Here is a 24,779-nt window from a genome sequence, read left to right on the forward strand (position 1 = left end):
ATGTGAGTCAAGTAGTATAGTCGAATTCATAGAATTTGAAATCAATAGGCAAGAAATACCCGAATGACCTACTATTTCAAGGGAGAAGTGCGCATCAAATGGACAATTGGTGCATTCCGAACAGGATATTCAGTTAAGCCCTAAATTATTACTACAGGGCCATGAATAATTTTATGGCTTGACTGTATCACACTCTGAAGGGCACTTCAGAGCGAAAACAATCATGGCCGCCATATTGAAACGTTGTTCCAAACCGAAGTGCTCAAAACTGGCCAATTTGAAGGGCCCTTTGAAATAAAGGCACCCATAAATTTACCTATACATTAGGGTTGGGCGATGTCGACCAATTTGGCATTGTACGATGTCTAATGTAAAACATCGCAATGGACGATGGCATCGTCGTTGTAGGCAGCGGTGAATTTATTTTATATGAATAATTAATTAATTTATAACAAATTCATATTTTGTAGGCTACCGTTTGACCTGCATGGTCTTTTTATTACCCATAACCAAATCATAAATAAATAAAGATAAGTAACACACAAATTACCACCTGTCAATCACTTTTTTCGCAGGACATAAATAGGCAGAGAGATCTATGTTGTTATAATGGCGTTGACAAACTTGGTTGGTAAAAAAAGGTGCACAACCAACAGGAATCAACCAACAGTATCTGAGGGTTTCGCTAAAATTTGGTCTTGACGTACAAGTGTGAAAGCGAAAGATTAAAGCAGTGTGTACTGTAGCTGTGACACAATACCTGATAGATTCAAAAGATGGAAGAGCCATTAGATAGAGACAAGATTAATTAAATATCAATATTACCAACTATAGTGAGACGCGACCCAGCGGTACATCCTTGATAAACTGTCCGAGGTGCACTGCTCTCTGGGGTTTTGTGCTCAAAGCACCTGCTGACTGCCTGGAGCTCAGACATGGGCATATGCTGCAGGGCATACCTGTGTGTGTGTGCGTTTTCAGCAGTATAGTGTGGACACAGATCTTTTCAGAAATGCTAGGTGAATCGCCAGTGTGGACGTGCATCCACGTTTGCCAATTCAAAACAAAGACGCATTAGTGTAAACGGGTCCTTAAGTGTGTATTTTTCGCTAGAGGATTGCTGCTGCGAGGGAGACGGGGCAGAAGATCGTGATGCCGGCTCAGCATGGTGAGGTCTATTGGCCATTGGCGATGGACGATGGCATAGTCTATCGACCCAACCCTACTATACATGTATGTTTAGTATTTTTCTATGAGCAACTACTGTAAATTAAAAATATAAAAATTTCAATAAAAACATAGTTCTAAATGAACTAATTATAAATAAATAAAATTGTAATTGCATAAATATGTGAATACATTCATGCATGCATAAATAAACTCAGCGTTTTGTGGGTTTCAACAAGTGAACAAAATCTATGATGAAGGCACACATTTGACACCCTTCATCCCTTAGAAGCTGTCACACAATCCCTACTCAAGTAGTATGTGATTTCGGATGCAGCTATGTTCTCAATGATTTACACATGCCTTGTCTATAGTTGTCTTTGCGTACTTCACCATTATTCAGAAACTGAGCTTTTTATTATTGCTTTGATAATATCATTTTTATATCATTCCTTCATTCATTCATTTTCTTTTCGGCTTAGTCCCTTAATTATTCAGGGGCCACCACAGCGGAATGTACCGTCAACTTATCCAGCATATGTTTTATGCAGTGGATGCACTTCCAGCTGCAACCCATCACTGGGAAACACCCATACACTCTTTCACACACATGCACTACGGACAATTTAGCTTACCCGATTCACCTATAGCGCATGTGCTTGAACTTGTGGGGGAAACCGGAGCACGTAGAGGAAACCACCGCGAACACGGGGAGAACATGCAAAGTCCACCTTCTTGCTGTGAGACAGTAGCCCTACACACTGCACTGCCCCCATTTTTATATCATAATACTGATAATTATTTGAATGTTATGGCTGATAACTTATAAATACTCCAAATTAATGGGCAAAAGTGTTAAAAAAAAGTTAACAAAACATTAAAATGATCTTTTTTAAATCACTACAAACAAATTTAGGCATCACAACATGCGTTCACAGAGAATATCAGATTCAACTACCTTATTCCCGTTTTATATGTAAACAAGCATGAATGTCACCCAAGATGCAAAACCACAACAGGGATTATTCTAAATGTTTTATTAACCTATCAAATTAAATAATCATATAATACAATGTCTAATTATAATAAAGGCTTTTTTATCAACATTATTAAATACAGTATGTTTTTGTCGTATGTTTACGGCAGCATTAACATTGTTGAAAATCATCTTCAAGTGCTTACAAGGCCCAATCCCATTTGTCACAACTAATAAGCTTAGAACTCGGTTTCTGCTTCTGAACACTATTAAGAACAGATCTCGCTCTTCTGATTTCAGCCTTTGGTTCACAGTCAAGTCTGGGCCGTGCTCACGTCTGTTCTAATTAACCAGCGTGAGCGTAACACTTTTTAGGAATTCTGTGCAAAACAAATAATTATTATTTCATTATAGAATGGTGCCAAAATCTGTGTCGTGTGCATTTTACATTTGCCCATTCCAGACTGTAAACCACAAGATGCGCTGCTTGTCTCAAACCCACCGGTCTGCTGGTAGACTGATCCCAAACCTGCGATAAATCATATAATATTATGTTTAATATTAATGCAAGAGATGAAAACAAATGAAATAAGTGAAGCAAATGGAAATACCTTTGTGGGATGTTAAATTTAATGTGTGGCGGGAAACTGTCCATGTGTGTTCATACATTGCTGGAGTTTCTCCTCTTTGGCTCTTCTGCTATGACATAGCTGAACAGAAATAATGATGAAAAAAGATTAGAACATTGTCATGACATATTTTAGGAAGTTAGTATTTCAGATTGCACCATATAATTAGACTCAATGAAATACCATGGCAAGCATAGTTTGCTTCCTTTTATAGCAGGAAGTTGTAACGGAACATAATGTCTCATGAACATCATACTAGCCTCGTGAGATGAATTAACGGACAACCTAATCACGGTTGTAGGTGTGTGCGCACTTCTGAGTGTCTGTTGGTCACATGGTTTAAAAACTCTGTAAATTGAGCTATACTTGCTGGATCCATGTGTGTGGTCAGTTTGTTCTGTTACGCGTGAATGAGTGCTAGAAGGATCCAATGTGCAAGTAAAGATACTTTATTGACACAGTCAATATAGCATGGAACAAGTTCAAAACAAAACGGAAAATAAACCAACAAACATCAGGTATCCCGCTAGAACAGGGATCGGGGAAAAACGGACAGGAACTGAGAAGCTCAGGTGTCAGACGATACTCCACAGCAGCCCTGAACACAGACAGAGAGCAAATCAAAATAACAACGAACTGACACGAGACAAGAGACGTGCTGTCCAAATATAGCCGAAATAACGAGTCGCAGCTGGCAGGCTAATCAGGACAGCCGAACTCCACATAGCACGTGACCTAACACTGACGTAACAGACACACGTGGAACACCAAAACAAAACCATGTGACCAACAGACACTCAGAAGTGCGCACACACCTACAACCGTGACACTTACGGTATCTTTTTTTTAATAATTTTTTTTATTGGGATAGGATAGTGGAGGACAGACAGGAAAGTATTGGGAGCAGAGAAAAGGGGAAGGGTCGGCATAGGACCTCGAGCCAGTAATCGAACTCGAGTGCCGTGTGCACCATAATGTCGGTGCACTTAACCACTAGGCCAGTGGTCCTCACCCACCAGGCACTGGCACCAGTCCGTGGATCAATTGGTACGGGGGTCAATTATTTCCATTTTATTTATTATTTGAATTGGAACGTTTTTTGACTTTGGAAAATCTTTTATTTTGAAAAATGGCCGTATACTTTCGCTTACATCTCAGTCAAATGAGCAGCCAAATTTAACCCACAAGCAGCAAAATGAATAAGATGAGTAACAGGCGTCTTTGGAAAGTTTCTTTGCTAAGGGAAAAGGCCTAGTCAAGGGTGAGTGAACTGTCAAGGAATAGATTCGCAACCCATTTCTCAACAAATGAGGTGAATCCACTATGTCTGTGCAAGAAGATCAACTGCTTGAGATCGCAAATGATGGCGACATTTTAGGGACCGTTCGCATATCGTGTCTTTATTAGAGTTCGCGCAAGTTTGTTATTTCCAATGGAGGTGTGTGGTAGAGATCTGCGCGGGACTGAATTTTTAATCCCACTCGCGCCAGGTTTTATTCCACACCCAGTTGCTCCCGCCGTATATTCAGTCTTTGTTCACCCGCTGCCTGACTCGCCTCGTTTTCTACCCGACCCAACTGTTCCCGCAGAACTTTGATCTGGTTTCCAAAATTGGGTTTCCAAAATTGGGTACTACCAAAAGAGAGAGATAACAGATAAAAGTGTATGTTGTGCAAGGATTGTAGGCTAAATGTCAGTTTTGGTTACCCCTTTGTGATGAGACATGAGTGTCACAAGACGTGCGGTGAGGCACTGACTCTTTCAAAGTCAGATTTACAAACATATCAACTCAATATATTTGCCAACTACTGATTGCGTTTCATATATCATATCAGCATTATTTCTATACACATAGCAGGTACATATCGGGCCAAGGAAGAATGTAAAATGTATGGTGATTAAATATGCCTCCCAAAAAACACCCAGCTGGACGCTACAAAGTCCAGAGAGCCTATAACAAGCAAAATTTATTTGGAAATTTCTTCCCGCGATGCAAGAAATCTGATCGGGTCCCGCTGCCCTCTAACGTGCAGCTTGCGCGTGCAATAGGCGTGACGCGATCACACCATCCAGATGACACAAGTAAATGACTTCCAGGAGCGCATCGCGAGTCACGTGACAAGAACAGACAGATGAGCTTCAGCTTGTATGTTATATATTCATTTTGGTAGACTAATTATCTCAGACAAAACACAGAACACCCAAACACTGCAGTGGTTTGTAATTTTCTCCATAAATAAAATTTCTATCAGCGTGACAGCAATGTTTTGTCAGCTTGTTATCCTCTAAGAAAACGGTTGATGGCTGCCTCCCCCCCACCTCCGATCCGTGGTAATATTGTCAAGCGTTAACCAGTCCACGGTAATAAAAAGGTTGAGTCATGTCACTATATTGGTGCTGACAAAGCTTACAGTTTCAAAACAGTGTAGCATTTTGATTAAGCTTTAGTTATTGCATCAATAATAAAATTCTGACTGACAAGCCGAAAATGATTTCGATGTTGATAATTATTTCTGTGGCTGTTATATAATTACCTTAAAGTAATATGCTGACATAATACTGATACTTCATTTTTAAGAAAAATATCAATATATTGTGCATATACATCAGCATTTAACGCCCCAAGGTTGATAAATAAGTCTTAACATTCAATATAAATAATATTTCAAAAGAAAAGAGCTTCTAATTTCAAATAGCTGCTCGTATGGCATTATAAAGGGTCACAATATTATGTCAGAGTTCTCAATACAGGTTTAAATGCACCTGAGATTCCAAAACGATAGAATAAAATATAATAGAATAATCTGGCTATGAATATCTGTAAACCCCTCTCTTCCTTAAGTCAAGTCTGCTCTGATCGATCAGGTGGCCAAGTCTTTTTTGACTGGTCTTTCTGTGTCGGAACCGAAACTCCCATTTGAGAGTGTAAATATTTAAACTACTGAAAGCATTAAGAGACATGTTTATTTTCATTTAGGCAACTCAATATCAACTGTTTCAATTTCAGATGAGTTAAAAAAAACTGAATTTGGTGGAATAACCCTGATTTTCACAGCAAATTAAGGTATTTGTTATTCTGACCCATTATGGAAAAAAGCTCTAAATGACTATATTTTTATTTTGTGTTATAAAAGTGTTATAATAATAATAATAATAATAATAATAATAATAATAATAATAATAATAATAATAATACTATTAAATTAACATTTTACTTAAACTCATACCTAATAAATGCAGTAAATCCCAAAAAAGACTAAGAATTTTCAAGTGATCTCATTAACAAGCGAGTTTTGTAAAAATAAAAAAAAATCTATTATGTCCAGATTGGATTCAGAACATTGATTAAAAAGCCAGACTGAGGGAACTAAATCCATCAAACTCCATAGCTTGTACATAAATATACCTCTTTCAGCATTATATTCCGTAATATTAAGCAGTTATGCTATTTAATGTCTGATGATCACATCAGGTTGCATGTGCGTAAGCAATGCTTCTATGGCCCAATCCCAAATTACACACTTCATGTGCAGTTGCTGTGTAGTCTTACAATGGCTTCTATGTGCGAGTGTCTGTTTCAGAAGGCATTCTTTGTATCCTCACTGTACTGAGCAAACTTCTTCCTGACAGTCAATGTGTCATTTTTTCACAAAAGTGCAGATTTAGAGGAAAAGGGTTTAGTGTCCCATTATGTATTAAGCCAATTGCTTGTTTCTGCTTCCATGTTGCTTGTTTAAGGATCTAAAAAAAGTTGTTTTAGAAGATCCAACTAAATTGATGAATGGAAATTCCATCAGCGATGGGGAAAAAATTGTGTATATATATATATATATATATATATATATATATATATATATATATATATATTATAGTGCTGTACAATTTTTGAACATTGCTTATTACCGTTCTCTTTTCCATAAAGCTGGCTAGGAAGTCGTCAATCTCTGTTTTTCCTTCCAGAAAGTTCTCTGCTGTCTCCTCAGATTCTTCTTCAGCCTGATGAGCCGCTACCTTTAACCTGGCCTGCAACGCACTCAAACTGCAGCTCTGGAAAAAAAGACAATAAAAATTAACCAAAAAGGCTAAATTGTTTGCTTATTATGCTGACATTAAATTTATTTTTCAGTTCTATTTATCAAACAATCCTTAATAATAATAATAATAATCATAATAATAATAATAATAATAATAACAACAACATTAACACTTATTAAACATTATTAATAACTAAGCACCAGTAAGATAACAAAAAACACCGTTTATGAAGCATCAGTGAAAACAGAAATAATAATAGCCGATGATTTGATATCACAGGAATACATTTTTTAATTGTTAAAACAGAAAACTAGTACATAAATAGTCTATTATTAGTTTGTATGGTCATGCTGCCTTTGCTTTTGCCTTATAGCTATTGTATGTAAAGAATTATAATGTTGTGTTTAAGCATTTGTTTTATTTTATTTTGTTTTTATTTTTAAATCAAGTCTCCCTTGGACAGGTGTTGAGAACTAACAAGTCTGCTAAAACACTTAAACAAATGCATTTTGTTTGTCCCGTGGAATTGTGATGTCCATGTCAAATAAACATAAAATATTAGTTAAAAATATTAGTTTTGACTTTTTTTTAATCAAATAAATGCACCTCTGACAAACATAAGAAACTTTGTTTCATATAAGTTACCTAATCTTATCTAGAAAAACCAAATTTAACCTTCAAAAAAAAAAAGGCAAAACAATAGAGGCAGAAAAACCACCAACAGATAATATATTTATCATTTCCTTGTCCTACAGACACAAAATCAAATATGCAAATAATAAATGCATGTTGTAGGGTATTTATTTTCCAACTCTGAATATGTTTACCTCGCTGAGCTCATGTTGTCTTTGCATTTTGGTTTCAAATACCGACTTCATCTGGGTTAACTGTTCATACTGCAGAAGAAAAAACAAGAAAGAAAACACCAGATGTTTATTAGCATTCTCAAAAAGATGGTTGTTGACGAGAATGTAATTTAAAGTGAGTCTAATCTTATTTGAGTCCATTCATCAGTCATTATGTACAATAAGGGAATTATTTAAACGAAAAAATGCTATTTTAGACCCAAATATTTAAGCCCGTATAAGTGAAAGTACATACTTTACACAGCATCTCTTGTCTCTTGCCCTCCAACTGTGGCTCAAGCTGCAAGTTCTTCTCTGCAAGTAAAAATATATTCCTTCTGTTATTTGAAAAGCTGGTCTAAAAACATTGATCTCCTCTACACTGATCTGTATGACAAATGTGAGTTTAATGAGTATTAAAGCCTAGTGTGATGACTTAAATTATCTATAATATATTGAATGGGCTATATGCACTGCTAGTGTTTTTCAGCCATTGATAAACTTCTGGTGAAAGGTTTCTGTCAGTGTTTCTCAACCACATTCCTGGAGGACCAGCAGCTCTGCGTATTTTTCATGTTTCCTTAACCAAACACACCTGATTCGGGGTGATCAGCACATGAGCAGAGAATGAAAGAGCATTGAGACCGGTGATGGGTGTGACAGACAAAGGAGACATCCAAAACATGCAGTGTCGGTGGTCCTCCAGGAATGTGGTTGAGAAACATTGGTTTATGTCACAAGGTTCCTTTTACAGCATCGATGTTGTAATGTAATTAAAACATAATCAGTTAAATAGACTTAAGCATTCAATTAGTTGTTCAAGCTTAAAACGAGATGAAAGACTTTAAACACAAGCGCTGTCAGGAGCAGCAGGCAAAACTGTTGAAATACTATAGTGAAATACATTTATATATTTTGAAGTCTGTGTGCTATTTAATAATTCTAAAAACACTTGGATCAGTGGTAAATTTCTACAAGAAATTTTCAGAATTATAGATAGTGTGCTTTGTTCCAAAACAGCTACATTGGTGCATTTTCTTTTTGGTTTGCTTTCAAATTTCAAAATACACCAAAATTTGTTTATGCAAGTACAACTTGTCCTCTCATTGGTCAGAGTGCATCTGTTTATGTTCTACTACAACAACCATTAAAAAAACTGACAAGTGGCTTTATCTGTAGCTGTTTTGGCACACATTTTTAGCTGTCAATCTCACTCTTTTCATAGATTTTTTTTACATTATTGTGATACACCATTTGTTTCGTTATTAATGTATCTATTTATTTATGTATACACTGTTAAAAGTCATTTATTATCACTACTACTGACTGTGTTTGAAACAAAATAACATCAGCAGTTGAAAAAGCATGCGCTGTGGGTTACCATGGCGACACTCGTTGTGTTTACTTAAGATCCTACACGCTTATTTCACGCGGCCGCCCTTTTAAAGAACCAAAGCGAGGCTGAGGTGGGAAGAAACGCGGAAGTACAGGACCAGCACTGTAAACATTGCAGTGACATGCTGTGGACTACAAACCTCCAGCTGTTGCCGAGATTTCAAAATACAGATATGGTGTAAACATCACTTTAATATCAGTCATTATGTTTAATTTAAACAATTAAAAGCAATTTAGCATCAAACAACATCACAAGCTCTGTAAGTAATATGCTCAAGTGTCCTCCTAGGTTTCAGTTCATGGTAGCAGGTAAACAGAGGGGACGCTTCCCTGCTTCAGCCTATGTAACTTGGTGAGCGATAAACACTGCAGTCCTCTGTAGCACACCCTCGTGTTGTCCCGGTACTGAAGTTTTAAAACAGTCTAATTCCCGCTAAGTTAAAATTGAAGCGCCGCTGAGCGCGGATGACTCGACTGATCTTCACGGCTGCTTCGCGATCCAGTCTCCATGTATCTTGTGTTTGCACTCAGCTTACCGCTCTTCACCCAGTGCAAACACAGATACACGGAGACTGGAGCGCAAGCGCGAAACAGCCATAAGGATCAGTAGAATCATCAAGCAGATCGCTCGTCTGTGTTTGTGCTCAGTAAACAGCGGAGGGTGAACTGATGACCTTCTCGGCCAATCACAAGCATATCTGTTGAGCACGTGAACACAATGGCCAATCAGCGCTGTTTTAAGAAAGCCATCAACAGTGCTTTAAATGTTAGCGGGAAATTGACAAATTTTCTTTTAATTCAGTAACGTGACAAGTCTAATATAGTGAAAGAATCAGTTCATTAACTTGAGTTTGATAAATGGCATCTAAAACGTGTGTTTGAGAAAGAAAATGTTAGCTAACTAGTGCCGTTTCCCTTAACTTAGCTGAAAATGAGCTCTGATATCCCTTTATATTTTCACCATTCATTCAGTACGGACCTTCGGGTCACTCAGAAGGCGGTGAAATGATAAATTTGTGTCTCTTTCTATTCGCTGATAAGATATACAGCCAAGTACACAACGTTCTAATGTAACTCCCAACGATACTTCCGGGTTTCTTCCCACCGCAGCCTCGATTTTGCTTTTAAAAATGGCAGCCGCGTGAAATCAGTCTACTAAGCTGCGCCTGGGGAAAGACACTGAAGTCTCAATGTAATTTCATTTCTCTTGATAATTCAGGTATGTCTCATAAAAACTGAATATGTTTATTATAATTAATGTAAAAACCATGCGAGTACACATTTCCTATGTGTTTTGAAGTGAATAGCTTATTTACAGTCGTTAATTGAGTAGAAAAGTACCGGTAAAATGACAGTTGGTCTGAGTTATGTTTGTTATAACTGACTCCCCAGTAAATAATATGTATTTACTCAGTATGTGAACAGAGTAATTGAACAGAAAATTACTTATTATTTGTATATATATGTTAATGTATAAAGTTTATGAGAGTAACATTGGTAATTGGTGTCAAGTGTAACTGTTACAATTTAAATCATACAAATAACAGACGCATGATTGTTCTGTGAGTTTTATGGTAAATTGTTATGTATAGAGGTATTTAAAGAGAAAGAAAAATGAAGTAGATGGTTGACAAAGAATTTAAAGTGTATTTTGTGTCCTACTGATAAATATACAGAAGGTATAATATCTATACGTGTTAATGAGAAGAGAGTACGGAGTGTAAAGAGAAAAACAATACAAAGGGAACAAAATCTGTATGTTTGATTAAATGAAACATGATTTGTGAAGATATTTTTGCATTAAATGATTTGTGAGGATATGTTTGCTTTATTATTACTGTTAATAAACAGATGCTACTAAGCTGCGCCTGGGAAAAGACACTTAAGTCTCAATGTGATTTTGTTTCTCCTGATAATTCAGGCACTTTTAATCTGCCTACAAGTTCCGCGGCCGGGACCTGTAACATTAACATTTTACTGAACAACTTGAGTTCCTTTTTCAATTGGATTAAAGCCGACACAATTGCTCTAAAAAAGTAGTGAAAAGTAAGTTGTGAAAATAATGGCCTAATATTGATTGAGAAAATAATGATTAGCTCAAACTGTAGTGTGTTGGACAAACTCACTGGCCATCTCTACGATGCTGTTGACCAGCTCCTCTTTGTCAGAGGTTACTTGTTTGAGTTGAGGGAGACACATGAAGAAGTCCAACAGCACATCATCCTGATCGCTCATGTCCTTCAGCTGAGAAACACTACAAACACACAAACCCATCAGAAAGATGACAAAATGTAATTAAATGGTATACTCAAATGAAAATTCTATTCATCTTTAGAGGACAAATTAAGATATTTCAGATCAAATCCGAGAGCTCTCTGACCCTCCACAGACAATGATGGCCAGAGGCATTCCAGAAGTGCAAAACAGGAAACAAACACATTGCCAAAACAAACCTTGTAACTTCTAGCGGTTCAACTATAATCATACGAAGCTCCAAGACCAATTTTATGCGCCAAAAAACATGGAAAAATGACTTTGTTCATCGTTGTTTTACTATGAATTAATATTGCTATGAGAGTCAGCATTGCAACATGCAAGCATTGCTTTGCCTGTAGTAAAAGCCCACCCTCATCTGATGTGGAAGACATAGTAATTTTTGCAGGTTTTGGTGTTAATTTTTTGATACTTGAAAGTGTTCTTGAGTGAAAGTGTTCTTAGAGCTTTGTGATTACAGCTGAACCACTGAAGTCACACAAATTTCTTTTTTCCTGTTGGGCACAAAAGATATTTGAAGAATTTCAAAAAACATTGACTCATGCAGATGGAAAAAGAAAATACTATGAAAGTAAAAATGGCTGTTGGTTTCCAACATTCTTCAAAATATCTTCTTTTGTGTTTGATTTTGAGTGAACCACTCCTTTAATATCTTTAAAAAGTTCCTGTGAAATTAAAATAAAGGCTTAGATGTTAGTATCAATATAGTTAAAATAATTTGTTTGATTACATACATATTTTATAATAAATATGCAATAGATATAAATATGCAAATGAGCTCATATTTAATAAACAGTGCCTCATTTGACTATCTAAATATATCCCTTTTAGAAAAACAAATTCATAATTAGTCTGGTTATATACTTTTACACATTCTATGACTGACTTCATTGAAAGTTAATATTTTTGGTATATAAATAGGCAAATGAGCTCATATTTATTAAAACAATGCCTCGTTTGCATATTTAAAATAACCCTTTTAGAAAAAAAATGTTCATAATTACTCTGTTTATATACTTTTATACATTTTATGACTGACTTCATTAAAAGTGAATATATTTTTAGATATAATTATGCAAATGAGCTCATGCCTTATTTGCATATTTAAAGATAATCCTTTTAGAAAAAAAAATCATAATTAGTCTGTTTATATACGTTTACACATTTTATGACAGACTTCATCCACCCTTGTTATTTCTCCCGGAAAACCCCCCTAATTCCACAATCCCCAAGGCATCAGCTTTTAGTACAGTCTGTAACACCCCCCTGTCGCCAACCTTGGTATAGTATGGTATCGCTTCACTTTTTCTTCACTTAAAACATCTTGGGACCACTGCTGTCTTTGGAGGCTGAGAGAGCTCTTGGATTTAATCTAAAATTTCTTAACATGTGTTCCAAAGATGAAGGTCTCAGGGGACTGGAATGCCATGTAGGTGAGAAATTAATTATAGAATTTTTTTCACCCTTTAATGTCAACTTCATCTCAATACATGCAAACAAATACCATTTCAGGTGTCTGTTTTAAATGGTCCTAGTTTTGTTTTGGAACTTTCTGAGACTCTGTTTACATCTATCAAAGGTCACTTTAATCTTAAGTATATACAGTATCGTCTATTTAAAACAGTTTGTTCAAGGATCCAGTCTCTCTGAACTGCCTTCAGAGAGTTTGCTTTACTCAAATTGCTCTGTTGTGAAGCAAAATCTTCCAGGCCTTAGTAACAACAACTGCTTGAGGGTCAAATTAATCATTATCACTAGGCAGCCAATAAAGACCATAGACTGACATTATGCAAATTTGTAAAAAATCTACATACATTTTATGCTGGAAGTAAAGCTAGAACTACTGAGAAGCTCATTTCTGGCAGTTCAGAATTGGTTCTTTTTATTCTTGGGAGAAAATAGCTCCATTTATTGTGTACTTTGATGACGGAAACTTTGCAAAGCTTTTACATTTACAAGTAGCTATAATATGTGCTACATGAAAGGTAATGTTGGAAAAAGCATAATAGGGGCACTTTAAGAAAATAGGTAAAAGCAACTGAGATGTTTTAGCACTCTACCTTTAACATAGAAGAAAATAAACAAAAGCAAGACAAGAAATGTTTTGAAGTACCGTACCTCATCTCAGATAGTTCTGAAAATGTATCTGGGATATCAGGCATCTTGTATATGTGTCCATTCAGGCCTGACTACAAAGGAAGAACAACAAGAGTGAGCCTTTACAGGTTATTGTGCCTTATGTGTTTCACAGTGCTTTAGATTTAATGAACAGAAAATGTTTGCATGCCTGTTATTGCATGCCGACTGTGTGCATTTGACTGGATAGACATCATTTTTTTAAACAAAGCGAAAGTAATGCACTCCATTATTGAATGCCTAAAAAAGTCTAAATTGCAATGTTGACTGATTAGAAGTAGTGCATTTTCAAAACTAAATTCAATATGCTGTGTTATAGCAGAGCTTGTTTTAACATAAGAAACAAACATGCCCAATGTTTTTGTTCAATCATAATTTGGTCATTAATAATTATGAGTTTGTTAAGAATTTGTTCAATTATATGGCAAGCTAAATTGTGATGTATATCAAAATAATCAGATAACTAGAATCTGATTAAACGTTGTAACAGATGAATTATTCTTAGGGGCCGATCACATCGAACATGCTTTTGCGTTCTAAAAAGGTGAGGTGCCCAGCGGTGCACTTTTTACGTCGCTAGGCATGAATCAACTGCATCTTGTCCGTGAGTGTTGCTGTTGATATTGTAAGAATTTTAATATTTAATAACATTGTGATATTCAAGATTTGTGAAGGCATACCGCTTCGGATAACTCAAAACACAGAGAGTTAGTCTCTCTTCCATCTTTAAAAGTCTCTGTAGCCGTCTTGACAACACACACAGTGCAGTCTTCACAACAGAAACTCCGTCTCTGCTTTCATTTGATTGGAGAATGAAAGAGACACGACTGACGTAATGTGCTTTTCCGCTCAGAGTTAACTTTTTTTTAAACTGCGCACGACTGCAAAAACGCGAGGCGCAAAGGGCACATAAGCAGTGTACAAAATGCTCGTGGCCATTAGTAAATCATTCAAAAAAGGCGCCTCTCAATGCAAAAAGTGCGTTCAGTGTGATCGCCGTCCTAATCTTGACTTTCTCATAATTTTGTAATAAATTTTGACTTGTTGTAACTACGACTTAATATGTTAAAACAAGGTCATAGATAGATAAGTGAAAATTATGCCAGAAAAGGTGGAAATGAGCAAAGTTGAAATTAAATAACTATTGTTTTTTTTTTTACTTATAATCTTACAATGATTTTATGTATCATAATTTAAACATTTTAGTTTATGTTTATATTTTATATTAATTATATAAGTTTTTTTGTATGAGGTGGAAACGAGCTTTCATTATATATTGTTATGATTATCAGCGATCTAGCGGTTGCAGATCGCTATCGGACTACAAATCAGCCATTATGGGCAACAAGATCCAGTCATGCACCACACACACTCACAACCGGTTCTTGATCATGACTGATTGCATACACAGAGCCGGAGGATTGTCAAAGACTGAATTGGTATAGTATGGACTATTTACACAGCGCACACACACACACATCAGGGCTGAGTCTTGTTATCTGTTTCTGTGACATTACAACGCGTTTTCCTTGCCTTGCCGGTTTTGACCCTCGCTTTGTTTTGTTTGTTTTATTGTTTATCCTTGTCTGCTTTCTGACCACTTGCCTGTTATTTTCACTACAAATCTGGATTTGCCTGTATACATCGCCTGTGTTGACCGTTGCTTGCCTGACCGTTCTCAATAAACCTGCATTTGGATCTGCACCTCCGTTGTCAGCGTCCAATCACGTTACACATATTAATATTGAAATAAAAACCTGAAATTCACTGAATCCTATAAGTTTTGCAAAATTATGCTGCAGAGAACTATGCTGGATTTCACACATAAAGTCTGTGTGTACAGTAACCTCTTAATAGGAGTCCTCAACATTGTCATGATTATGAGATGCTAATTTCTGACATCATTTTGAGGTAAACTGACTTGATTTATGTCACAAATATGACTTTATGTCTCAAAATATCTACCTCTATCTCATATTTTTAAATAATTATGCAATAATTAAGATTGATAAAGATTATGGCATAATTAATTTTTAAGCCACAATTAGAATTCAGCCAAAGCATTTTTTATTGGTGAAAATAGGCTTTAATAATGCATGGCATATATAGTCTCAGATAATTGAGCTACAGTTAAACCACACAATTTTACACTAATTGTATAGCTCCTTCTTATGGGTTATAAAAAAGGCATTAGGATTTTTGCCAAAGCAAGTATTGTGGCACCTCTGTGACTAAACCAGCTGGTGGCAAATATAATAATTTATGACACACACAAATGTATGACCTCTAGTTTCAGTTTTGCTATATACACAATATTATGAATCCTCCTTTTAACATCAGAAATTCATTTAAAATACAATTTAAACCAAATGACTGCAAATCAAATCTGTATTCTCATAGTTTTTGTTTTTAATTGGCATCTGAAATGAATTCAAATACTTTTTTGTCCACTGTTCAAAGCACAAGTACTCAGAATCACACACAACAGCAAGTGTCTCTAGATACAGCAGTGTAAAAATACAGTAACTGGAATTGGAATAAACCAATTAGCTCATTTTGGACCCAGCGGGTACCTGTGAGTCAGCAGTTGGTACAGGAAGTGGAAGGTCTGTGATGAGTCCGTAAGCTGGCGCTGCTGGTCTGGGTGGGGCTTGTTGAGGCTCCACCCCTGCATGTGGTACAGGGGTGGGGCCAATAGACCGCTGACCATCCTGAGGTTGGAAGGCAGGAACAAAATGGAAGCTCTGTGTTGGGTAAGGGGGCATTGCTGAAGGTTTGTACATACTGAGTGACAAAACAGACAAAAGCACAAATTAGAGACCTTCCTTATTAGATGTGAATTAACTTGCAGTAAGAAGGTGATAAATACTCACTAAGGAAAGGTGGGATCTGACATCAAGGCTGGAGGACTTTTCCAGAACTCATCTAGCAAACTCTGAATTACTTTGCCTAAATCTGAATGCATTCCAAACTAGTGAGAAGGAGAAAAGAAAATAGTACAATATTATGCTAACATAACTGTTTACACCTTATATTGACCATTTCAGTGTGGTCATGTCATTGGCCCATGAACATTTCCTGCTTGTTATCAAACTATTTCATAACTGTAAAGAGATAATTCAATCATAACTTAATGTTAAAACCACTATAATAACATTATTTATCAATATGTGGCTATTTTTGGATTCTTGGAAGCTATAGAAATTAAAAATGTAAAACAGGAAATACATTGGGACCATTTGTTTACGTCCCTCAAAATGGTCTTTTAAGATGTGTTTTTGTGAATGGGATTAGATGTAGATGAGAGAAATATATGTTTGTTCGTGTTTAATCAAATCAATATTCTTTGTCCACGTTTGATCACTTTACTAATTTCTTTAAGGGGAAAATCTCTATGTGTGTATGAGTTTTTCTTATATTGCAAACTATTATTGCAAAATAAGATCATGCAACTTACACGTGAATGCGAAAGTGCCAAGAACAAGAGAATATTGTGTTTTTTGCAGATTTTTTCCACTTTCAAACTAAACTTATAATTTCTGACAGTAACGTTTAAGTGCTTCCTCTAAATATCCATGTAGAGAGTAGCTGGTCTTTAGTGGTTGTTTGAATGAATTCGACCACATGAGTGTTTACACTACAAAAGCAATTTAGACTTATTATTATTCTGTGAATAAAATTCTGTCACAAAGTGACGCGGGGTAAAATGTAACACAGAGTTTTAAGGTATTTACTCAGCGTTAACCATGGCATGCTTCCGAGGTTTTCACCAATGTCGGCAGACGTGCTCCTGCCAATTATTGAAAAAGTTTGGTAACATTTGGATGAGAAACATAGGAAAAAAACATTTTTTGCAGCATAAAAGTGTTTTTTATTATAGTCAATATTTTTTTTATTTAAAAAACTCTGTGAAAGTATGTTAGTGAAATCGTATATTGTTTTGATTACCGTCTTCTAGGCTAAAAGATGAAACCATTTTGAAAGATGTAAAAAACACAGTGACTCCTAGCCAGTTTTGAGGAAAACACAACACAGTGGGGTTAGTTGTAACAGGGTTTTACAAACAAGCTAAACACTGTTGGAGGCCAATTAAACTAACAAAATAATTGTTGAATTTTGAGTGTAATGTTAAGAACTTTTTATTTAAAAATGTTTTTAATAAAAAATATTTTTTTAATAGAAAATATTATTTTATTGCTAATACCGCAAATAAATGCATTGTATAATAATGCAAATGAATCCAAATGTGTTTATCCAATAGATAAATAAACATGCTGTGCTGTGTAAAATAAATAAAACTGAGCTAAGTACTGAGAACATATAGCTACTATTTGAAGTAAACTGAATTCAAATTAATTGTGTGAAATCTGCCTTTTTAAGCCTGCGTTAAACTAACCCTCTGTCTGTTACAACTTGACCCGCAAAGGGTAAATAGAAACATTTTTACTCCTGGCACTTTTGGCAATAATACACAAAAACCATAGATCTGGCGATCATACTTTCAGTGCTCATTTGTAGGAGAGGATTGTGTGTTGTTGGTAAAAAAAATGGTTTATTTTTTTAACAAACCCCATTACTTTGTTCATCATTTGGCCAAAACCAAAAAAAGTGTTATTTTGTGCCTCGCTCTCTCCTATGCTGGAATTTGTGGCTCATTCCATTGTGTCAACCCTTTGATAAATAAGGGACTAAGCCAAAGTAAAATTAATGAATTTATGATAAATGGTGCACAATAAGAGCAGGAAAATATTAAAGCTTGAATGAAACTAATCTAGTTTCAGTTTCAATCTTCAGTTTATTTTCCTTGTTGAAATGTATATACAACTCCAATAGCTTTTCAAAAAAGAAAAGACTTGATCTTGATTTACTGATCTGGAATTTCTCATGTTTGCTGTTGCTGTGATGTCATGTTACTGACAGGCTGTCATGCGCTTACACTGGTAAACATGTGATCAGAGAGGAAATGTCATGTAGCAGGAGGTTATTCTAATTATAGGTTATGAAGGTATGTGAATTAAAAACAATGAAGACAAAAATCATATGCACAAATAGATTTTAACAATAGACAGCAAAATTCTATCTGTATTTATGGTGATTTTAAAAGAAATAAATATGAGAAAAAAGTAGAAAAAATTAGGAAACACTTACATTAGCTATGAGCGGGCTGGTAACCATTGTTCCATTGTTACCGTCTACTAAATGATGACCTACTGGAGGAAACACACTAACCACTGGTTTCTCCTGAGGGAACTGTTGAGGGAGCAAGCTGTAGACAACAACAAACATTACACAATATATTAACAATATATTAAACCATGCATGTGCATTTAAATAAATTAATTTAAAACATGTATACTTACATATTGACAGTAATAGTTGAATTGTTGACAGTAAAATGAAGTCTGTACTCTACATCCTTCTGGATTTCCGCAATACTACAGAGACATCATAAAATATGAGAGAGGTTACCAAAAAGAAAGTTGCAGGGTTTTTTTTTCTGTAACAATATTTTTTTTTCTTTAACAAAGGGATAGTTCACACAAAAAATGAAAATGTACTCACACTCAAGAGGCTCCGAAACTTTGAGTTTCTTTATTCTGTTGAACCCTAAAGAAGATATTTTGAAGAAAGCTAAAAAACACTGTAAACATTGACGTCCATGGTAGTAAAACAAATTCTATAGAAGTCAATGGTTACAGGTTTCCAGCTTTCTTCAAAATATCTTATTTTGTGTTCAACAGAATAAAAACTTATAAAGTTTAGGGTGAGTTAATGATTACAAAATGTTCTTTTTTGGGGTAATTATCCCTTTAAAAGACAATGGAACATTCTTCTAACTTTGAGGAAATGCTGTTTACGCTAAGAAAACTTTGTTGACTAACCATCAAAGAACATTCTGGGAACTAACCATGCCTAAATGCTCATGCCTAAAGGATAAATTAAGAGCAGATTGCAATTTCCCTTTAATAAATCTCAACCAATATCAACCAATATTTGGAGGCGGAGCTACACGTTTGACAGACCGATTCTAGAGAACATGTTAAGCAGTTATCATTACAACTACAAACAGTGTTGAGGAAAGTTACTTTTAAATGTAATGCATTACAATTTTGGGTTTTTCTCCAAAACAGTAACTAGTTACGTTACTTTTGAATTACTTTTTGGTACCTGCCTGAGCCTTGTTCTCTTTCAGAACATGCAGGGTATTTTTCTTTTTTTTTTTTTTAAATAGAGGAGCTCTACATTTAATGACGCATTGTATTGACCTTATTCTTGGCATACGAGCGGGCGCAGCCATTTGAAACTTTTTGGCTCAAGACTTACGATCTTCATTCATTTTTAGACGATTAAAACAGCTCCTTATGCTGCTCTATGTTGCAAACCGATGTTTTCTTATTATATTATTCTGCTTTGTCTGTATAGTCATGAACACACATTTGTAGAGCAAGTAGTTTGACCGTTTTCTGCCGTTTATTATTCCTAGTCATTTCTCCCATAGGTAACTGAATTGGAAGTTCTAAAACAATCGCAAAAACAAGTGCACTTCCGCATTAAAGATAACCTCAATAACCTACACCTTCATTAATCTTTAAAAAAAACTATTTTAAAAAGAAATATTAGAATAATGTTATCTTCTGAGAACTTTCTGACGCTATACATGCCGTCTATACAGATTAATTAAAGTTAAAAGCAATGTGTTTGTTACTTTTGTCTTATTAGGTCAGTAAAATCACTGTCCATTGAGACTATCCACTTTTCTTCCATGTGTTCAAAATAATGAGAATACTTCCATCACAGAAATGTAAGGCTCTGCCATCTTGATTTTCATTGAGGTTAAGTTGGTTTTATATTCGCACATTCGTTTAGTGACAACTTGTGATTTGCTCCCTAAAGTGTTTACCATAGTACCTTGAATATTCAGTCTGACATTACATTTAAGTATGACTTCAAAACAAAATTAGCACTATTTCATTGACTGTGAAAAGTGTTGTGCTTTGATAATATGATTTTACTATTAAGAATTTGCAAAGAAGGCGACGGGTGGCGCAGTGGATAGCACGTTCTCCTCACAGCAAGAAGGTCGCTGGTTCGAGCTTCAGCTGGGTCAGTTGGCATTTCTGTGTGGAGTTTGCATGTTCTCCCCATGTTCGCGTGGGTTTCCTCTGGGTGTTGCGGATTCCCCCACAAGTCCAAAGACATGTGGTACATTTGAATTTGGTGTACTAAAATTGACTGTAGGGTATGAGTGTGTGTGAATGTGTGTGTATGGATGTTTCCCAGTGATGGGTTGAGGCTGTAAGGGCACCTGCAGTGTAAAACATATGCTGGATAAGTTGGCAGTTCATTCCGCTGTGGCGACCCCAGATTAATAAAGGGACTAAGCCGAAAAGAAAATGAATGAATGAATTTGCAAAGAATACTTTTCTGAAATTATATTATTAAGAAGAAAGTTTGAATGTGTGAATATAAAACCAACTTAACCTCAAATGTTTTTGTCTGTTCCAGCGGAAAGCTCTTTTTCCTATTGAGTGTGATTCAACATGATTACACTAATATTACTTCAGGAAACAATTTTTAATCGTATTAATTTATCTAAAAAGTAACTCAAGTTACATTTTTAAAAAGTAACTCAAATATCATTATTTAATTTTTGTAATGCGTTAATTTACTCGTTACTAAGTACTCATAAAGTAATGTTACGTTACTCGCGTTCCTTGCAACGCGTTACACCCAACACTGACTACAAACTGTACTGCACAAAAATCACCTCCGGTGTGTTTAACAAAACGGACTATTCCGTATTAGGTACATTCTAGGAAACCGAAAGAACATTAGTACAGATCACGCCATTGCGTAAACAGGTCAAATCTTGTGTTCTGAATGACTAGTAAATGTTACTTAATCACAACCATGGAAGCCAAAATAGCTCCATCAATCTGTTAAGAAATGCCACACGGTGTACTATGCCACTAATTTAAGATGTGTCCTGTGGAGTAAGAAGGGATCTGGAGTAAACAATGAAGAGCTAATACTTTAATCTGAAACATGTACAGCACATCCTGAACACGCGCGCGCGAGCACGCACACATACCAATAACAACAACAACACAAATCGACTATTCCGGAAGATTCATTTCACTGTTTGTATCAACGAGCACGTGTTATCATTGCTCAAATCATCACATATATAGTTCAACTTGCTTGTCTTCAATCCCATTGTGCTTCTTATTGTTATCCCAAACATCTAAACGCTGTCTAGGTATTCAGCTCTCTAGGTTTGGGACAGAGACTTACTTGGAGTGAGCAGCTTTGAGAGACTCGATCTGTCTCTGTCTTTGTTTCTGTAAACTGTTCAGAGGAGGGATCGATCCAGAGCCCTTGGACAGGGGGAAAATCCAGTTCATTCTCGGCTGCCAAAACGCTAAGTAACGCTTGAATCCCTCGGCGGTGTCAGTTTGAAAAGGCCTGACGAAATGAAACAGAAATTCAAGAAATACCCGACGCCACCATTAGCATTAGCCACGAGCCTGTGTAGTGTTTGAGAAGTATTAGCGACCTAACGCCCGCTTAAATTAGAAGACAATGAACTTAAATGTAAGTGCTGAGAAAGACGATAAAATGCGCAAGGTTTTAATGACAGTATGATAGATTAAGCTGTTGTCTGAAGTACACGAGCTCGCTAGAAAACAACCCGTGTGAGCGTGACGTCAGCTGTTTAGCGCTGCCCGCGTCATCGTTCAGAGCAGGGTGTAGTTTAAAGAGACAGGTCTAAAATGTACACCACATAGTTTGTTACACTATAAAAACGTAAAATTGCTTATTTTTTATAACATTGTTATATATGTTTTATCATTTCCACACAAAGATGGCAGTTAAATGCAATGCTCACAACAAGTTAACATGACATATCTGACGCTTTAAAAAAAAAAAAAAAGCAATTCTTGGATTAAATATATAACGTTAGTGTTCAGTATTTGTAAAAGACACATTTAAGTGCTTGACTTTTGGAAGAATTTGAAGACATCTATTTCAGTTGTCACTTTTGTCATCACGTTTGTCACCGTCAGTGAGACAGTGAGTGACAGGAAAGACTCCAGCAGTTCACGAAATGAAGCTTGAGAAATGTTTGCTCATTATAACGTTTCGTTGTGGTTATGGTCGATATTAGATTACAAATGATCATCCATTGAAATCAAATGGGAAATATCAAAATTTCAAACGTAAAATTTATGTTAGACCAATAATATAAACAAAAGCGTTAGAAGTTAGTCCAATCAAAACAGTAGTATCAGAAGTGAAATCACACACGAACTAATTCTCAATTTTGTTAAAAATATAAGCAAAGACAACAACTATTCAACATTTTCTCCATTAATGCCCATGCTAGCCCTAAACAGTAACAAGTTCATCAATTCAGGAAAGAGCATCAAGACTCATTGTGGATTGGGAGAGAACACTTTCTAAACACAGTTCTTCTTCAACCAGCAAAAGCAGCTGGAGTCTCATAAGTCAAATAAATAAATTCCTGCAAAAAGAAAACTATGAATAAATAAAAACGCAAATAATTAAATAAATATCAAAATTCACAAAATCTTGCATAAATAAATATATAAGTAATAAATCAACATTCAATTTTAGTATTTACTTATTCCCCCAACGTACATTTAATTATTTATCTACCCACGCTATTCATTATTTATTAATTTGTTTATGCTGGAATTTGTGGATTTTTGTATTTATTTATTTATTAGTGTATTTATTTATTTATTCATTGATTTTGCAGGTTTCGTCCTCCACATCGAAAGACAACATATGCATATGTAAATTTGTAGTGCAATGTTGTAAATGTTTGTAAAGTTATTCAGTTATCACATTTAGGGAGACTATAAATTTGTATGAAAAAGTTGTTTTAAAAAGTAAAAATTACTTTCAGTTTAGCAATTTTTTAATCCCCCAACATTCCTGTAATTCATTTAATCATTAGTCTTCCCGCACTAATGTTTATTTATATATTTATTTATGCAGGAATTTGTATATATATAATTTTTTGTTCTTTATTTGCGTATTTATTTAATGTTTTATTTATGCAGGAGTTTGTAGATTTATTTATTCATTGATTTATTTGCTTATTTACTTATTTATTGTTTTATTTATGTAGAAATTTGTAGATATATAATTATTTATTTGCGTATTTATTTATTTATGCAGAAATTTGTGGATTTTTTATTCATTCATTTATTTGCGTATTTGCTGTTTTATTTATGCAGGAATGTGTGGGTTTGTTTATTTATTCATTTGTTTATTTGCGTATTTACTTATTTATTGTTTTATTTATGCAGTAAGCTGTGGATTTATGTATTTATTTATTTGCATATTTATTGTTTTTGCAGGTTTCGTCCTCTGTAGATTTCACGTTTGAAATGTGTTTAAAAAAGCCCTTTTTAATTAATGTTTTGGCAGAAGTCGTTGTTGCAATTACACGGTTTTGACCAGCAGGTGTTTTGAACTCTTCGAATTTAAAAGGCTGCTTTCTCCCGTAATAATGATGTTATGTTTATTGTGGTTTTTGTTTTCCATTTGGATTGCATGTAAATGCATTTCAATGTCCCTTTGACCGTTTATAATCACGTCATGTTCTTTTACTTAAAACTTTGTTTACTATTTATTGAAGTAGGTTTATCATCCGGATATCACTTTTGAAATTAGTTTTCGTGGCAGTAAACTGATTATCTTGTGTTTATAATATGTAGCAATAGTATCATAATTACTTTGAGTTTAAGCCCTGCAAGTAATTATTATATTTACTGATTACCATCTATCTTTTACTGTGCATATAGAACCACTCTGCTCATACTCCTTTCCTCCGCTGTTGTGGATCACAACATGGAACGTTCATCAATGACACAGAGCATATGAACTTAATCATTTCTCTATATCTGATTCACGCTCAGAAAGGAGTATCACGACTCATCATCGTGGTTTGGGAGACTCGTCACTTTAGAAACACATTTCCTAGTTAAGAACTATAGAAATGATCCCTGAAAGTATAGTCTTAACTTTCAAACAGCAGAAGCAGCTGGAGTCCTTTCCGACGCTTACTGTCTCAGTGACGGTTGCTCTGGCACATGCGCTCACCAACTATCACGAAACATCGATTAGAAAAGTAACACCTGCTAAATTTATGCTTTCAAAATTATGTAGGCCTATATGAAATATGCGAACACGTTCAACACATGCAGCTGTCGCCCAATGTCAACGTACATATAGGTAACACAGTTCGTCTGTTATAAAAGATACATATGTAAATACATACAACATGAG

General features: G+C 35.3%; 1 protein-coding gene and 1 non-coding gene across 2 annotated transcripts; both read right to left on the reverse strand.

Annotated features, from left to right (window-relative positions):
* Window positions 1-2,189: 2,189 nt before the first annotated feature.
* On the reverse strand, window positions 2,190-22,183 carry vps37a (VPS37A subunit of ESCRT-I). Its single transcript, XM_056461013.1, has 12 exons — window positions 21,753-22,183; window positions 18,818-18,892; window positions 18,606-18,723; window positions 16,331-16,428; window positions 16,031-16,241; window positions 13,440-13,510; window positions 11,174-11,301; window positions 7,909-7,967; window positions 7,635-7,703; window positions 6,676-6,819; window positions 2,755-2,853; window positions 2,190-2,672 (listed from the first exon to the last, which is right to left on the reverse strand). The coding sequence occupies exons 1-11, from the start codon at window positions 21,860-21,862 to the stop codon at window positions 2,773-2,775; spliced, it is 1,164 nt and encodes a 387-aa protein (XP_056316988.1). The 5' UTR covers window positions 21,863-22,183; the 3' UTR covers window positions 2,190-2,672; window positions 2,755-2,772.
* A 2,113-nt stretch (window positions 22,184-24,296) lies between these two features.
* Window positions 24,297-24,512, reverse strand: LOC130234172 (small nucleolar RNA U3). Its single transcript, XR_008838269.1, has one exon. It is a non-coding gene; the product is annotated as a small nucleolar RNA U3 (small nucleolar RNA).
* Window positions 24,513-24,779: the final 267 nt, after the last annotated feature.

Source organism: Danio aesculapii, chromosome 1 (assembly GCF_903798145.1).
Source record: "Danio aesculapii chromosome 1, fDanAes4.1, whole genome shotgun sequence".
Lineage (NCBI taxonomy): Eukaryota > Metazoa > Chordata > Actinopteri > Cypriniformes > Danionidae > Danio > Danio aesculapii.